The sequence below is a fragment of the Toxotes jaculatrix genome, chromosome 4, assembly GCF_017976425.1.
Source record: "Toxotes jaculatrix isolate fToxJac2 chromosome 4, fToxJac2.pri, whole genome shotgun sequence".
In the NCBI taxonomy this organism is placed as follows: Eukaryota; Metazoa; Chordata; class Actinopteri; family Toxotidae; genus Toxotes; species Toxotes jaculatrix.
The window spans coordinates 3549405-3568057 of record NC_054397.1 but is presented as its reverse complement, the minus strand read 5'-3'; the positions used below and the strand labels follow the sequence as shown (position 1 = coordinate 3568057).

The 18653-nt window shown below is 43.4% G+C and overlaps 1 protein-coding gene across 4 annotated transcripts in view; it reads right to left on the bottom strand.

Annotated features, from left to right (window-relative positions):
- Positions 1–546: 546 nt before the first annotated feature.
- mgat3b (beta-1,4-mannosyl-glycoprotein 4-beta-N-acetylglucosaminyltransferase b) overlaps positions 547–18653 on the bottom strand; it is a 57608-nt gene continuing 39501 nt past the window's right edge. For 3 of the 4 annotated variants that reach the window (XM_041035297.1, XM_041035299.1, XM_041035298.1), the window contains 4 exons: positions 9959–10409; positions 7720–8387; positions 6328–6610; positions 547–6233 (listed from right to left, as the gene is read on the bottom strand). In XM_041035297.1, coding sequence (XP_040891231.1) covers positions 5736–6233; positions 6328–6610; positions 7720–8387; positions 9959–10409 — 1900 coding nt within the window. In that variant the 3' untranslated portion in view covers positions 547–5735. Of the gene's footprint in view, positions 6234–6327; positions 6611–7719; positions 8388–9958; positions 10410–13798; positions 13960–15969; positions 16057–18653 lie in introns of those variants that run through there. The other variant, XM_041035296.1, reaches the window with a different exon arrangement.

Below are 18653 nucleotides of genomic sequence, written 5' to 3'. Positions count from 1 at the left end.
AATTTCTTGACTTAATATGAAGCTTCAGTGTGATTTGGCTGCAATGTTCCAATCCACAAAGATTGTCATTTGCAGCAATAAATGTCAGAATATATGAGATTACGGGTCAAAACTAAGGAAAAATGTAGTACCAGGACACTACACCGGCACTTTTTCCATTTCTCTCTAAAGGTTTTCACACTTTCCAGACCCAAGTGGGAGCCATCAGAAAGGACAAAGAAAGAAATAACTTCAGCAACGGACTTAAAAAGGGACCCCAGTAAAATGACTCTTTTCTGTGCACCCCCTCACCCTCCTCTCCTTGATTTCCTGCCTGCCACTAATGTTTCTTGGAAAAGATCAATCGGTGGCAGCCACAGGGCTGGCGGGGGTCCAGAGTCGTGAAGGCATGTAAACCCTGTAGAGAGGCAGCAAGTCAGCCGCTCTGCAAGCACAACAACAGATGGGGGGTGATGGTGGGGCAATACAGCCCAGCAGAAACACATCTGTACAGGATACACACACGTGCTGAGTGCTACAAATGTGTTGACAATGTGTGTGTGTTTGCGTGCTGAAAGGAGGCTTGGACCGAAGATGGGACATTCAAAGGCTGATGTTTGTGACTTTTTTTTTTTTGATTCGGTATCTTTAAAGCTAACTTAAAAGGTCATTAATGATTTTACGCATAAAGATCAACTTCCTGGTCATGGTTAGTTGTGAAAGGCCTGTGAAAATAGTTGCATAACATCCTCTGAAGAAGACGCTGTTGAGCTGCATTTTGCTCAGTTTTTAGAGGACATCTTGGTCTCAGCTGCACCAATTTTGACCGTAATTTTTTTAATCTGTCTGTAAGTGCAATACTAAATCACTGCAGTGCCCCTTTAAGCCTTTAGGTGCATAAATCCTGTGCAAGAATAATCCCAAACAACTCAATAAATTAATTCTTTTTTTCAAAGAATATATGTTGCATTAAGCAAAAGTCAGTTTGATGATATCCAACAGTTAACTGGATACTGCAGCAGAAAACCTACAACAGAGAATAATGTAAATATCTCTTTAGAGAACACCCTGACAGCACTTCCAACCTTCTAAACGGGTCCATGTTTGCTTCCTATTGCTAAGTTCAACAGCTGAAAGGAAATAAAGACGGCAACGAGCAGTATCCTAGCAACACAACTCCAAACCGCTGTCCGCAGCGGCATCACTCCATCTCGTTTATAGTTTTGCATTTTACACTTAATTCATTCCCTCTGTTCCAATCACCTGAAGCATGCAGTCGTGTTTATTTGTTGGCGGAGTGCCCGAGAACACCTGACCGAATTAAGGTGGGGCTGTATTGTGTTTATAGGCTTTTTAGGATTGATCCTGCACCAGGTCAATGTGTCCACTAACATAAATGTTGCAGGACCTATAACGTCAGCTGAGTGGCCACAATCTGCTGAAGTGTCCTTGAGCAAGACATTCCCCCTCCTATCTGGATGTCAAACCCTTTAAATCCATTACAAGCCCAGCGAGGTGGCACAAACACCGCTTCCATCGTTCAACAACACAACCTCGTTCTCACTTAAACTGTCACTGGGTTATAGATTTCCTTTTTACAAGGATGATGAGCTGCTCCCTTCGTTTGGACGATTTTTATTTCATCGCTGTGATGACTTTCCCTCATCAAAGTGAAAAATCAAAGCTGTTTGGTCAAGCTTATTACCTCCCTCCTCTCCCCTGTGTCATGACCATGCTCCATCCAATAAGGCTGTCACTGGGAATGGCGGCGGTGGAAGGATTATTTCTGAAATGTCTCTTTTTGGATTTGACTCTCCGTTCATCAAGCCTTGGCTTTGTTTGAAACAGGATTCTCTCTTTTTTTCTTGTCTTCCTGTCTTTGCTCAGTCCCAAAAAAATGTTTCCATAACAAAAACAAAGTGTAGAAAGAAAAAAAAGAAAATAGAGGTGTGTGCTGGGTAATGGGGTACGCAGCAAATATGTGTCAACTCAGCTCTGCAGTGCTGTGACATTTACTGAAAGTGACTGAGCAATGAGAAAAATGGAAAAATGTTTTGATTTCTCTAATCATTCTCCCTCATTGCTGATCCTACTGGTCTGGCTGATGACCTCAGGCTGCTAGGGATCTCAGGAATTCATCAAGGCGATCGTTACCATGGTGATGACAGGGCAACAGACCAAGTGAAGTAACCCTGACTTCTCTTTCAGCGTGCCAGACAACCTTATCTGGTATAAGTCAATGCCTGTTATGCTTGCTCTCTCCCCCCCCCCCCCCCCCAACACACACACACAAATGGGTTTAAAAGTGCACAGCATGCATACTGATATGAAAACACACACACAGAAATGCTGTTCACCAGATGTGCAGCCTGACTGCAGCAGGCTGAGCGTTGGGAGTAAACTCTGGTTAGATGCCTTTTGGCAGAGCTTAAACACAAACACACGCCCCAACCCTTGATGGGATTGAACCGACACCCCTGTGGTCACATTTCTGAGATGACGTTTGGTTACAAAGCACTAACTTCTTGTTTTTTTGTTTTTTTGCATATGGCTCCGTGTAAATGACAGGATGAACTCATTTTTCACCAGACTGACACACAGAGCGAGCGTCTATGCATGGTTGCGGTTTCAAGCCCCGAAGCCAGCGGGAAGCAGGCGAGTTTTGTTTGTGTTTTGTAAATCCAATTAAGATAATTTGGTTATTTTTGTGTTAACTGCTGAGATCAGAAAACACACACATCAGAAGTGTTTTTTACTAGAAAAGCTCAAAAATCAGCCTGGACAGATGCCAGAAAAGCAGCAAAAAAATATTAGTGATTTGATGCAAAATGATCCGCAACCATCTATTCTGAACAACAGCCTGAATTCATGCTTTAACATCTCTAAAATACATCTACTCTTAAATTGTTAAACCGAGACTCAAGTTGCCTACCCCTCATTTTTGTTCCATCAATCATAATCAATCATTACCTTTTCAAAAGGCTAATTTAAGAACAAAAAAGCGTTTCATCCAGCATTGGTGTCGTCTCTTGTCAAATCCTATTTAAAGCTCGTTCCTCCGCAGCCCCTCTGGGTTTGGACGGAAGCTTGGCTCTGGACACCGATGCCAAACCCCTAACAGCTGCCACCGCAGACCACGCTGCCATTGAGGCAGCAGTACAGACCCGACACAACTGTCAGCGGCCTGTTGGCTAATCTGATTCTCCCAGCATGAGCTCACAGCCATGAAGAGCCAGCACGCTGATGGACTGAGGGACACCAGTGCCAGTTTTGCTAATTCCCTGCATCACTACTGACTCAGATCATCATCCAGAAACTTTCATTATACATTTTAGGGCTTCAGCTGACATCATGCAAAGGGACTAAATGATAAGTGAGGACGTTGTGGCTCAATGTCTTTCTCAAGGATACTTTCAGCAAAGTGAAATAGGCGTCTTGAGACCTTCAAACTTTTGCCTTTAGGTTTAAAAATATTCTCAGTCCCAGCATTTCTCCTCAGCAACTCAGGAAATTTAGTCCCCAAAACTTGTTACTCCTCTTCAGGAGCTGTTCACCTTGAAACAGTGTCTAGTCTGAAGCTGAGATAAACAGTATTTGTGAAGCCCAGACAGGCGTTGAAGAAGCAGATGGTGGACGCAATCAATCTGCAATTAAAAGAAAAATCATTGTACTGTTTTTTTTATCAGTGCTTGTGTGCTACATGTTTACCCTACCATTGTAAATATTGCTGCAATGATTTGCTTGCCCCTGACAAGAATGTAACCCAGCTTCCCCCACTGGCCTCAGCCCACATGACACACACCCACAGAGAAAAGTATGCTCGCCAAATCTTTGACAATTCGGGGTGGGGATGTGAGCCTCTAGCCACATCGACAGCCGTCTCTGACGGGGAGAAGACAACGGGCGTAAGCGCTCATGCCTAAATGTTAACATGTTAGTGATCTGTGTGCAAAAGGGAAGGCATCGCCATGGTAACGGCTGCCTTGTCCTGTAGGGACAGGGCAAGAGAAATGAGGCAGAGCGAAGATAAATACACCCCTATTGTTGAAATGGGGAATTCTTGTGAGGATTAACAGGAAATAGATACACACCCAAAATGGAGTGTGAGAGGCAGTGTAAATGTGTGTGTGTGTGTGTGTAGGTGTGTGGGTGAAGGAGAGTTAGAGGAAGAGTCATTTCAAAGTTTCTGACAGAAAGGGGAATGTGTGAAAGACAGAATAATTGAATTGAAGACAGGAAAAAATATGCCTTGTTAATGAGGATTAAGCAGAAATACACACACCAAAGACAGAAAAAAAGACAGCAGCATAAAAAAAAAAAGAGAGACGACAGGAGAGAAACAGAAAAAGCTTTGAAGAGTCATTTTCAGAGAGTGGGCGATTGACAGCAGAAGAGAAAGAGGGAATATTTAACCGGGGGGATCTACGCCCGGCGCTGACCTCGTCTGAACGCTGCAGCTTCTTGCCTGATGTGAACCCACCCACTCATCTGAACAACACCCATCCCATCTCCCTTTTCCACATACTTTAGTTTCCAAGGAAACAAAAGTAATCTCAGCTGCTGGACAGACAGTGAGACAAAAACTGAAGGGTGATCTTTCCCCAGCTAGTCTCGATTGTTCTCATCGGACAAACTAACAGCGGGTTTCATCTTTCTCGGATGCCATTGACAGGGCATGATTTATTCAGGGCTATCTGTAAGCTCTGGGGGACACACACATTCTGCACACTCATCCCTACCAAATCTCTTGTGCGTCAGCAGACGCTGTGGGGAAGGGAACGTAGAAAAAGTCTCCTTTCTTCTCCTTTTCATTGCCGCTGTCTTCCTCCCTCATTATCCTCCTTTCTTTCCTGCCTTCTGTCTTGCTCGTGCTGTTTTTCTCATCTCGACGTCTTTCCCACCCCCCCGTGCTTCTTTTTTGCCTTCTATTTCCTCTCCCTGATCTTGGCCCCCCTTCACAGCCCAAAACAATATGATACAAAGACACGCCACACACTTTTAGACAAACACACAGACAGGTCTAAGGTGCATGTGGATGTGTGAGTACATGAAGAAGCTGAAACATCTCCATGGAGTCATTCCTTTTCATTTGGCGATGGGCACTCCAGCAGGGTTTAAATATGATTTAGAATTTTCTACCGAGACACAAGAAAAACGCAATATCTGAACGTGTTTCTGTTTCTGGAAGGAAGTCACCAAATATGACAGGAAGACATCTGAAGGCGGAGAGTGAAGTGGGAACACCGGCCAGTCCGAAAACTTTAGTAAACACAGACAGAAACAAAAAACAGTCCTTCACTCCCACGTTTCTCCTCTGCACAGGTTTCACACGCCTGCAAAGCATCCCTTACTTTTCTTTTGACCCCTTTCTCTCAGACAGCAGGCGCGTCGAATCAGATCAGGTGAAGAAAAGGAGGACAAGGGTGGGGTGACAAAAAGAGAGATAGCTTGGCTCTTCCCCCAAAAAGGGAGGAATGAGGAAATCTATGATTTTGTTTATCCAGTGGTTGTATCCTCTCAATGCTCTCTCTGCAATCCATGGTGGATGTGATTCACTGTTCCCTTTTTTGACCCCAACAATGATTTTTAAGAGATTTTAAATCCCTGCAACATCAGTGCTGCCCGGTGGAGATACATGTAGTATCACTCCAATGAGAGATGTAGTTCATCAGTAATGTTCCGCCCCCCCCAACTTAGTGCTGAGGCCTCACTTGGGCCCTACTAGTTATTTCACATATATCTGTCAGCTGAACTCCCTATCCCTCACTCAGTCTGGACGCTTTGTTGTAAGGGTTCTCCAGGAGGTAGCGGTATCTGTCATAGTGCTCGAGCATGAACTTGGGGGCGTACATGTGCTCTTTGGGGTCCACCGGGGGATATTCCTGTGTGGAGCCATCGAACCAACCCCCTCTCCGGATCAGATCACGGATGTAGTTGAGGTCTCGTTTGTCCTCGTAGTCACCCCAACGCGGGAAGTCTCCATTCTGTGCTGACACCAGCTTGAAGTAGATCCCCTCTGGCGTGAAGCACCAGGAGCAGTGCCACCCAGCGAAGTGGAAGGGGCTGCCCACCGACCACTGCACTAGGATGTGGCCAGTGTCGTTCTCGTATTTGCGGAAACCAGGCATGGTGTAGTATTCACGCCGCCGCAGTTTGATGCCGTCACCGTCGTAGACGTCCCGGAGCATCCCCACAGTGCAACCTGATACCACCTCTAGAGACCCAAACTGCTTCCAGAAAAATCCATACAGTGACTGGATGTGGAGAGAGGAAAGAGAAAAACAGAGTTATAGAAAGATAGTATGAAACATGGTTCATTTGTTCAATAAGCTGACTTATTGCTGCTACCTTGCGCATGTGGATGGCGAAAGGTTCTGTCCAGCCATCAAATAGTTTGAGGAACAGGAGACCCTCGTGCGCTGGGATTTCATCTGCGTCATTGATGACAAAGACATCGTCTGACCTGGAGCCCACCACCCTGGACATGCCGTTACGCGTCAAGAAGGTGCGCAAGTAGTCATCAGCAATCCAGCCGTCCTGCCGACCGCCCTCTGGGAAGTGGTCGAGGAACACGTACAGGATCTTGTGACGTATGTAATCGTATGTACCATTGAGGAGGAGCCGCAGGAAACTGGAGAGATCAAAGACATTTTGTACTTTTCAAATCAATCCACATTTAAAAGGTACTTTTTGTAGTGTTGGCACTATGGAGCACTGTTTTGATGGATCCAACCATGGCTTGTATCTCATTGAGCCAGTGGCTTCCACGTGAGGACGCACTGACAGTTTGTGGCAGAAACATGCCAAGAAACGTGCTGATGCACTGGTAAAAGGCAGGACAGAAGAAGAGGCCTTAAAACCGCTAAACAAATTAGGTGTTTGTGAGGTATGATATGCATTCAACACTTTCACTGGACCTCAGTGATACACACAAAGCATTTCCTGTGAGAAAACACTGAATGTAAACACCACTGGGTGTGTTTACAAGAAAACTCCACATATTAAACAGCAGTTAATCTGTAGTAGCATGCAGCTCATATAAATCAGAACCTGAAGTACATTATAAGGAACAACAGGTAACAAAGTTTGACAAATAATGCCTTTAAGTACAAAAACCCACTGCCCATACACCAAACTGAGTGGAAGAACAACTCAATTAACCTGCTGATGAGCATAGCTGGTGAATGTAGCTACTTTCATGCAGTGTCACATCTTATGATTGAACACACCAATCTCTCCTTTCAAGGCTGCATGCAGAGTCAATCATGTCACTCTTGTTATAATCTGCTGTAAAATTGCCCCTGAGGCATTTCATGTCGCTGCCAAAGGAAATTCATTGTAATTGTTATTCAGCGCACTCGTACTCGCGAAGCGTGAAGGGTGGCTGTAAACACAGACTGTGAGCTGTAAACAGAAACTACTCAATGGGAAGTGTCCCAGTTTGGCAAAAAGTTAGGATTTTACTTAATTTCCGAATTTTGCAATAATGAATATTTATTAAAATAGGGGATAAATTACAAGTCCCACCATCGTGTCACACTTGTTAATCCAGGTTTGCTGGGCATGCATGCCATTTTACATTTTACGATGCTGTTCTGTCAGACACAAAGAGAGTCATCTGCTGATAGCCACAGAGCAGCTCAGCTGAGGATTACACATCTTGCTTAAATACATCTTGACCTTAAGGGCATGGCTCGCATAATTTCCACACGCACACCAGTCCAGAAACGTGACACTTACCTCAGCGGCCGTTTCTCTCCATACGCAGTAAAGTTGGATTCACATACAAGGAACAGATCAACGGCTTGGGCGAGCTCGTGAAAGCGTACGTGCAGCAGGTCAAACTCGTGGTTAACGTTGATAGCGTTGATCACCCTCCGCGGGGTCTCCCTGGGTGTCAGTCTCTCCTTGGTCGGTAGATTGGAGTGGTACACCATGGTGGGAACCCCACAGTAAGGCCCGTGCCATCCTGGCCGACACACACACTTGACCAGCCGCTTCCCATTTCCCCTGGCCCTCGCCTTGGCTTTTGGCGCTATGGAGGGCTGCTGCTGGACTTGCAGAGGTTTCCGTTGCCCAGCAGCCCCGGCCCGAGCACCGTCCCCACCTCCATTAGCGACAGCCCCACCTGCTTTCCCAGAGTACTCCTTTGGGGTAGCCACCTCCGTCCCTTGCCTGAAGCAAAGTGCTCCAGCTTTGGTTCTGACAAAGTAAGGTGTTTTGTCATCTTGAAGCTGGTGAGTGCGGGTGTGGAGGTCTCCCATGGATTCTAAGGGTTCCTGAAACTGATCCTTGAGGAACACCACCTGGTGTTCTTTTCCACCCAACGCGACCTCTGGAAGGTCAGGCCCAGCAGGTTGAGCTTGGTGGCTGGGGTTCCGTGGCTTTAAATGGTCTTCAGCTCTCTCCTGGAAGGTGAGACAGAAACTGTTGAGACAACCTCCACTTAAAATGAATGCCCACCCATCTGTATATTTCAAGGTAATTGATTAATTGCACATCAAAAAAAACACCTTGATATTTAGGGCTGCAAGCTGCTCACACGTGGGTCATAATGAAGAAGGAAGGTGGTGACAATTTAATTGCATTTGACAGAAATGACAGTTTCACTATATGGTAAAACAAACAAACAAACAAAAGACAATTGTGTTTTTGACCTCTGTAGTGAGTTCTAAAGGTTCATGAAAAAGGAATCATCTTTCAAAAGTTTGCATGAGGCTGTTTTGTCTTAAACCAGTAGCAGATGTGCTCTTGGCATCTTGAGAGGAATTTGAAAGACGAGTTGATGATAGTACATAAACAAAAAACAACAGTTGAGTGTTTTTGTGGATCAACAGACCAAAGCTGTTTATCAGTCTGATTTACAAATGTTTTGGCCATTCAGATAACTGAAGGAGATCCATGTTTGTGGTCAGGCGTGATGTCAGTACCAATAATAAACCCTCCCAAGCATCGCAATAAACTCACAGTCATCTCAGTCTCCCTGCTCAAAACCTGTTTAATGTGTATAAATGTGTGAAGAATTTTGTGAAGAATTCAAATACGAAAAATCAGCCAACTCTAAAAAAGGAACAGAATTTAAAGAAACTGCATAAATAAAGTGAGGAGACGTGAAAGAGAAACATCACATCACAACTTTATGTTCAGGATGTACTAGCAAAAGCTACATTTGTGCTTGCCTCATTGTCAGGTATAAGCAGGTTACCATTCAATCTTGTCATCAGCATCAAACAAGATCAAATGAGAGTGAATGAAATGAGGGCAAATAGTCTGCAGTGAAAGTTTAGAAATAAAAGAGCAGCTGCTGCAATCACAGCCCAACAACGACACCTCATCATTATAACTTCAGGAAGAAAGCCATTATTTCCTGAGAAACAGTTTTAACGTTGACAGGAAACTTTAGCGCTTCTTTCAGCAGATCACTGCACGACCATGTGACCTCTGACGAGCGATTACAGAGCAGGTTTGTTTTGTGTTTTTTTTTTAACAGAGCATGTGTGCAATTTTAGGCATCATATTATCACATTATTAAACCTCCAACTTGCAGTATTTTCTCCACGTAAAGTTTTACATCTGCGTTTAACATTTTCCACTGCATGTGCAATGAAAAATACCTGAAACGCTTTTAATATATCGCAGTCCGATACAAACCAATCAGTCTGCAAAATGCTCAATACTCACAGCGCTGATGAATGCTCTATGTAAAATTTCTATTCTATTGTGTTATGAATATAGCAACGTTCTGAGTCGAAATTGGCTCTTAATCAGGTACAGAGGGATCATCGTTCAGCAGTAAGGGAGCATTCAGCACTGTTGTGATGCCTCTGCACAGTTTCTAATCTTTCTAAAGCTACAAAAGACATTTTAAACTGTTTGACAGTGCAAAACAACACAACAACACAACATACAGACTCAAAACTGAACCATATAATTCAGTCAACATGCTAAAACTAAGGCAGTCAGTGTCTAATGCAGTCACCTGTCCTACCTCATTTGGAGAGTCTCCCCGCTGGTTCTCCACTGGTTTCTCCCAGGGATGAGGGGCTGCCGGATCATCCCTCTGCTCCAGCCTTGCGCTGCCAACAATCCCAGCACCTCCAACTACGACCCCCTCAATCCCCAAACCCATCCCTCCTCCTCCCCCTCCTCCCGCAGCACCCGCCACTCCTCTAGCTTTGGTGTCCAATTGGTGGAGAACGGGTAGGGGAGGGGCCTCTTCCGGGGAGGCGGGACTGAGTGGGGTGGCAGCCACACCTTTCTCCCTCCAGAAGAAGCCAGTGACCATGATGAAGGACTTGATGTTGGGGTATGGGGCGGAGAGCTCACGCAGCAGGGAGACATAGTGGAGGGCCTTGTAGTAGTGGAGGAAGGAGATGACGCACAGGCCCACCGTGCACAGCAAGAACACCCTGTGCCGCCGCATTTTCATCCTGGAAATACAGAGAGGAGGGGTCGGGTGGGGATGGAGAGAAATTAAGAAACATGAGACTGACTAATACAATCAAAAAACTATTTCCGTTTGGGAATAATCTCTCTATAACCGTCTGCACTATTTACAGCTCTGGGTAAACCGCAATTAACTTGAAGGTAATGGCCTCCGGGGTTGTTTAAAAAAATAAAAAATCAATCACCACCTGTTGGTTTTGGTAAGAGCAAGAGTCCAAATAACAAGAGGAAGATGCAGCCTGAAGTACACGGAGCCATGAAACATTTTACATCTCAGTGCAACAGTGTTCATTGTGTTTCCACTCTGTCTGTTGTTTTCTCCTTCAATTACAAGAAATACTTGTTGAATGAAAAAAAAGTTTATGTATGTAAATATGAAGATTTGAACTGATCTTTAGATTGAAAGGACCTCAGGGATTCAGCTGCTTTGTTCTTTGTACACAGACAATGAAATGAGCTTAATTTGTTTTCCAGTTTAAGAAATTAAGACGGAGATGAAGGGAGCAATTGTTAGGCAGAAAGACAAGTCCTTAAATCATGGATAAATCATGTTATCCATATTTTTATATTAATGATGACATTGTGTGAAATGACATATGAATTGACTATGTGTGACATAATAGGGGCCCCTCGTAGTGATGAACCAACAGAGACCACCAAAGCGCAGGTTTGTTCACAGTCCCATTCAATCTAAAATGCTGAAAAAAATTGTTCCTGCAAGTATAATTAGCCACACTGACAATCAAGGGGCCTGTTCGTGGCAGTGCTGTAGCCTGGCTCTGCCCAGTGAGCTGTACATAATTTATGCTGATGATCATGCTGATTGAATGATTTGATTTAATTTCCACCCCACAGCTTTTTATTTGGAAAGATACAGGAAAGAAGACAAGACTGGAAGAACGAGCTGGAAGAAGAGAAAAATCTACACTGTCACTGCAACAACTTATTAAGAAATGATCATCACGTTCAGGAATATAACGTGACAACTGATCAATTACAGATAATCCTCATCTGGTCCTGCATCTCCATTTTCTCTCAGTTACAATAAAAAAAGGATTGAAATGAAGCATAAACGTGGACTCAATGCATCTGTATTGGCTTCTGAGTGGGATTTCCTTTTCTAGCTAGTGTGCGGTCAAGGAACGGGGACACTCTGTGCTTACACAGCAAGATTTATTCTTGCACTCTAATCCATCTTCAGAAATGCTGGACATCTGAACACATTAAGCATACAATGTGCAGGGGAATAAGAAAAAAGCACTGAGGTAAGGGGGAAAAAAAAGAGCCAACTCTGTCAGTGACCTCCCAGCAATGCATTGCATTAATCTGAAGTTGCTTGTTCAGCATAGACCCCCCCTCCCCGACCCCCACCATCTCGATTACTGGATATGAAATGAAAGGCAGAGAAGGAAGAAGGGCACAGTGTAGATCCAGCAGAAGATGAGGAGGAGGAGGTAGGAGAGGTTCACAGGAGGTGTTATGGAGAGATGTGGTGCGGTGAAAGAAGGAGAGGAACAAATGAGGCGTAAGATATTATGAAAGCAGAGACGAGAGGAGAGGAGGGAGAGGGAGAGTCCTCAGTGGGGATGAAATATTTTACATTCATGTGCAGCTTCAACAGGTTGTTGTGAAACTTGGCCACAAGCTAAAAAAAAGTTCATGTTAACAGCTTAACATAGATGTTGAATTGTACCCCAGGGGACAAATAAAGTTCTTTGATTGACTGATGTTAAACAACAGTCTCACTGTGTAACCACAGTACATGAATCCTAAGCCTAGTATAACAGTTGCTGCTTTGCAAGTCACAAGTGATTCTCAGGTCTTGACAACAAAGTTGTGAGTAAAGTCAGGTAAGTTCCAGGTTAAGACCAAACCAAGTCCTAAACTTTGTGTTTCAAACAAGTCATCATTTGTCTGTTTGCCGGTCTGCAGATCAGTTTTCCTTCAGCTAAGTGGCCTAAACAGACATATACGACCAAACAACTCAAGAGGTAAATCAAATGGAGTTGTGATAACACTGTCACCAGAGGTGTTTGGCCCTTGACATGAGAGGATTAGGAAGATCAGGTTGAAATCTATCACTACATCGCTTAACTTCATTAACCACAGACCAAAGTTGTCTTCAGTTTGCGTCCATTTTAACTCAGAAATCTCATTTTAGAAAAAAGAAACTGATCACTGAAGAAATCCAAATTCAGGCGCTGGCGGTGTTTTCAGGACTCGTTGCAGGACGTAACTGTCCCACACTCTCCTTGTCTTCAGTCACAGGCCGTAACACTGCAGTTATGGCAGAAGTAAACAACCCTAAACAGATAGAGATGTGTTATGTTGTGTTGCTAATCCATCTCCTTACTGAGCCGCTGTGATGCTTTTCTAAAATATAAATGAAGCATTCACAATACCTCAGCTGACATGAACTCAATCATACTTGGAAGAGAAGAGAGGAGAGGATAAGAGAGAAGAGGTCAAAGGAAAAAAGGAAATGAGGTGGAAGCTGGTGGTGTTTGGTGTACTACTGAAGCACTACGCCACCTCATCTTCCACTGTCACATCCTCTCTGCAACTCTCTCAATTCCCCACTATCATCTGTCATTTCTAATTCCCCTTCATGTTCGCTCCTTCGCTCAACTCTTCACTGTCTCCCACACAGCTCGCCATAAAAGACAAAGAGGAGGAAGCGAGGGGTGAATAAAAGACTTATCTCTTTTTCTACGCCAATACAAAAAGAAATGGAGATAAACAGAGACAGAGAGGGGACGCGAAAAGGGTTTTCTTTCTTCCTCACCAGAACTCTTTCAATAAATTCCACTCAAGCATGTTCAGGGATACTGGATGTCAGATTTAGGATGCCGCAATCTTGTATGCTACCACTGTGGCGCAAAGATTTAGGACAGTGGCTCTCAGACTCCTGGAGAGTGTATACTGAGGCCAAAAATCCCAAGGGGAATTAAAGTGGAACAATAAACAATGTTTTCACTGCCAGCAAGACTATCAATGTTTTCAGATAGCAAAATAATTTTTTTTATTTTATTTTATTTTATTTTTTAATTGCAGTTTAGTCACATAGAAACAATTTCTTTAGGAGACAACGTTGGTTTACAGCTGGCTCGGGCGTTACTGGCTGCAGTAACACCAACAGCTGCTTGAATGGTGGTTAGGAGTTAAGTTCAGTTGCTGTGAGTTTTATGGTCTAAGAACCAGGAGCTTTTACAGTGGAAGAAGAATAACAAAACAAAAACTAAGTAACTAAGCGTTCATAGAGAAATCACAGAGAGGGTAAAAGGTGGAAGATTTACCACAAAGTTTACCAAACCAATTTAGCCCATCTCCAAAGCAGCCATCCCACCACCAATCCATATACAAAAACACTTACAAACAGAGCAACTGCAGGCATCGTGTGGGTGTTTTCTGTGGACTCGGGTGTGCCCAGGTCCCTCTTAGCCAAGACATGACTGTGGAAATTATTCCAATGAGCTGCTGTCACCGGTCGCTGACAGTCTATTGTTGCAACCTTCCTCTCCCCTGTGATGCTGCCTGTCAGATAATGCACAGGGTGGAGTTTTAAAGGTCAGATAACACTGTTTGCAATCTTCTACTTCTGGTGAAAGATAAGTCAGGAGGAGGACAGTATAGTTTCCGGTAATTCAAGTTTCTTGTGAATTTCACACGGGTGAATATCTGCAAAGGCAGAGGGTTTTTTTTCACGATCGTATTTGCTACATGCCACTGATGCACAGATGCTCCTTTCAAAGCACAGTCCTGGTTTGGAGCCTTACCAACGTGGATCCAGGCCTCAAGAGGTATAACTAGAACCCAGGAATACAGGCTGTACAATTATCTGTGTGTTTTATCCTGCGGAAGTTTTGAGAAATCTCAGTGAAACTGTTTTTTTTTTGGAGAGGACCCTGAGTAAAGACACACTGCTTGAATGTTGGTTAGGAGATTAGTTTAGTTGCTGTGGGTTTTAAGGAACTGTAAGTCTGAGGGGCCTGGTGGGAATGTTGACAGACCAGTATACCTGACAAAACAGGACATTATAACTTTACTGACCGACAGAGAGAGTTCAACGGTAAAACAGCACCTTATTGTTGGACTTCCAAATAAATGGGAAGTTTGTATGTAGTAAAAGAATGGTTTAGTTTCCAGTATGGGTCCCACAGTGAAACTCTTCTCACAGTGAAACGCTTCTTTAAAACTTGTGGCCCAGTTTGTAACAGAGGCTTTCTGTTGTCTCCCGGCCCAAGCTGAGAAAATCCTGACTTTAGAAAGCTCCTCCTGAGCAACAAAGGACACACAACTGGTTTTACAGACTGAGCAGTACTCTCCCTGACAAGTAATGCAGAGGCAACATCAAACATCATGAAATGAGCGAACAACAGGTTCTGCCTGTGGTCAGTCAAGAAGAAGAATTACTGAGCTGTCTTAGTGTCTAAATGAAATTTGAAATGCCTCACACTTGGAACTTGGGCCGGTGTAAACAAAAAGCACTGCTGCGTGTTTGGCTGCAGTTTTTTCAAACATGTCACTAAACCTGTTTCTTGGAATGAGACTCTGATTAGATGTCACATGCTGATGTCCATCATAAGCAAACCAACACACAATTTCACATCTGCGTTAGGCTTTCTATTTTTAGGGATTATTAAAACTGATTATTTATTTATTATAATTATTACTCCTGTGTCAGAGTAGTATGAAGACTAGGAAAACCAGCATATATTCACATTTGAGAAGCCAGAGAATTCTTGCTGTTAAAATGATTAATTAACTGTTATGGTTACTTATTTAATTTTCTGCCGATGAGCTAATCAGCTAGTCGCAGCCCCGTATCTTAACCACCTGTATCTTTCTACCTTTCTTCATTTTATCTTCATCAGTATCTAAATTTACATTCCTTTCTGCCGTAAAGAAAGACAAATCTGTGTCTATGAAAACTCTTTAAAATCTGCCCAACCAATTCGGAGGGCAACACCCATCTCTCTGGTGATAAGCCAGCCAATCAGAACTGGGCATGTGTTCAGGACTGGAACGCATTGAATTGAGGGAAGAGGAAACTTTCTGAAATCTACTTTGTGTGTGTTTTAATTTGGGCCGACTTGAGTTCCTGTGTTTATACAACTGAAAGCTTTTATTTTTAGGCAGTCTGATATCAGAGGAGGTGGAGAGCGGAGGGATGGCAGCTCTCCGCCTCCAACACTGTTTGTTTATCTTGTCAGACTGACGTTACTTGTCGATTTCACACCCCTCGTCTCCTCTTTCTCTATTCGCCCCCAACTCTATCTCTGTGGGATTTTTTTTTTTTTTAAGTTTAGGGTCTGTACAGGACACAGCCCAAACATTTGGTTTGGAAACACGGAGGCTGATCCAAGTGATAAACAACCAGAGAGACAGACTACGTGCCAGGAGGAGGGGTTCCCCTAGTTAACTGCTCCTAATTTGAACCAGTCTGTGTGTGTGTGTGTGTGTGTGTGTGTGTGTGTGTGTGTGTGTGTGTGTGTGTGTGTGTATGTATGTGTGTGTGTGTCTGTGTGTGTTGCCAGTGCTGACCTGTTGAACCAATTCTGCACTGAACTTAGCCAGTCTCAGTATTTAGGGCTGACAGGCGGTGGAGGGTGGGTGGGGGGCTTCTGTCTGTTGTCATGGCTGCAGTGGAAGGACACAGCAGAGGGCTGTTGCAGAACGAGGGACTAGTGATGCAAGTATGTTTTTGTTATGTTTTTATTATTAGAAAAACAGGTGAAATCAGATGAATAAAAAAAACAATATTACAAACTTGAGAAGTAGAAATATAAACCGTGTAGTGCAAACACTTTGTCCAGTTGATTTATTCTGTCATTTTATTTCACGTGCTTAGAGGCACTATGGTACGTAAACAGCATATTATTTGCATGATCTATCCATTTTTTCCATCTCTATTCATAACCAAAAACATGTTTTGAGGTGCCAGTGCCAAAAGAGGGCCTCGTTTCCTGTAAGTAAATGTCTGGTGACCTGGTGCCTTTTGCAACAGGAAACTTTTGGCGGTGTGAGGGCACGAGATAAAGTAACTTAATTTGTAAAGTGCCTTTCAAAACAAGACCAGATTACAGAAAGTACAAACCTAACATGCAAATATACAAACATTTACACACACAAACACGGGCAGACACACCTCAGCACACACAATCTCACACTTACTGATTTGTGGCTTTAAAGATTTTGCCACATCAGCTAAACTGTTTCATAGGTGGAATGATAAATGATGCACTGCCTCTCCAAAGTGCTTAAAGGCCTTTGTTTTATAAGAACTCGAGGCATTAAAGCTCTGCACAGTGGGTGTTTCTGTGTGTGTATGTGTGTGTGTGTGTGTGTGCGTGTGTGTGTGATGATGATGCTCTATGAGAGACGAGCCGCCTCATCTAAATCCCCCTTTTTTCCATCTAGGCACAAAGACAACTCACAAACATCTTTCCACATGGGAAAAGGCTTTGGTATCGCCTCATCTGGACTACAAAGCGTCTCTCTGCTTTTTCAGCACCACCCACAGCCTGTGACCAGTCTGTTGATCTCACCTAACAAGCACCCAGAGGGGATACCGAAACGAAACAAAGCACCGAGGGTGCAGCAGTTAGTGAGACCAACCAAACCATCACAAGCTCAGTCCAATCAAAACGTGCGCTAGTTAAGGCTCTGTACTTTCGCCTGGAGAAGTGTTTCTCTCACGGACAAAAGAAACAAACTCCTAATTGGAATGTGTGAAGCGAGGAAACTGAAATTCTCACAATTGAAATCGGCCGCAAAATCCAAAACCGTGTCCTTGCGCTCCCCTGGTCTGTCTTTACTAGGCCACCCTTTATTGTGTGAGTGACAAGGCAAGACGTGAGCTAACTCTAAAACACAGAAAGGCAGGGGAGGTTCCAGGAGCTATTTGAAATAAAAATCTATTGTCTTAATGACTTTTACTGTCAAAGAGAAAAAAGAGGCGTATCAGCATCACGTTGGAGGGTCAGGGATGATGCATGGGTTAACATGGATACAAAAGGAGAGTATACATTTACACCCACAGCCTGTAATCTCATATCCCTCAACATGCTGAAGGTTAGACACAGAATAGCAAGCTCTGAAATCGAAAACCGAGAGTATAAGAGGTGCTGGGCTGAGGTGGATGAGGCCACAATTTAACACACTTTAATGCCTCGGTCCTTCACCTGATCTCAGAACAAAAAAGATAAAGTCCAGTAAATTAAATGTTTTGTTGTCAAGCAAAGCATGAAGAGAAGCATAAAGCGCTGGCCATTTTGGAAGCATCTGATCTCGTATTTATTTAAGACAAGATGTCTATACAGTTAACTGACTAATCCATAATCAAAACAATCAACAGCTGCAGCCACAAGCATTTCATAAAAAAATGGGCTAAAACCTAATTTCCTATTAACATGTTCACACAGACTTTGTTTTCTTGAAGCGTTTTGTTCCAAAATCCATTTGAAACGTGCAACTGCTAATCTGATAAACAGGCACTGGCATGAAATTGAAACTTAGTGAATATGGGAAAACCTACTTTTTTATATTAAATCCTGAGCTTCAGCCTTAAAGTTTCTTTGGTCTGATCCTTCCTCTGCCAGAGCGTGAGAGTAAATCTCTCACTGCACAAGTTAGTTTCCCTTCTCGTTCCTGCTTATAAAGCCTGTTTGGCCAACTTTCTCATAGGTGCTTCCCTTCATTAGCAAACAAATGCTTTTCACCAGACAGACTGTGAGAAGATGAAACTTCATCCTGGTTAGAGAGCAGCACTACACCACTCTCTCTGACTGGATGCACTTCCTCTTTCACATGTTCCCCTTCTCCAAATGTGCCAGATGCAAGTACTGCACTTTAGTTATTCGGAAAACTCACCTGAAGTTTCCAGTCGTGCTTAGTGTGTTTCTGTTTACAGAGACACTAAAAGCTTCATCACTGATTTTTCTTTTGTCCTCTCATACTTTTCTAATAGTTCTCTTCATTTCACAAAGATCTTTAACTGGTTTTCCCCTCCAACCAAAGTTAGCAAAGTGAAAACAAGCTGAACTACTCTCTCTGAACAATAAAAAAAAAAAAAAAAAAAAAAAAAAAAAACCCACAAAGGTTTGCACTTTGCCAACAGGAAATTATTCAGCGCGTATCCTGACACACTGTATCTCTGGAAAATGACAGAGTTGATAATCTCACAAACAACTGGTAAAAAAAAAACTGTATTCACGTTTTAGAAGCTG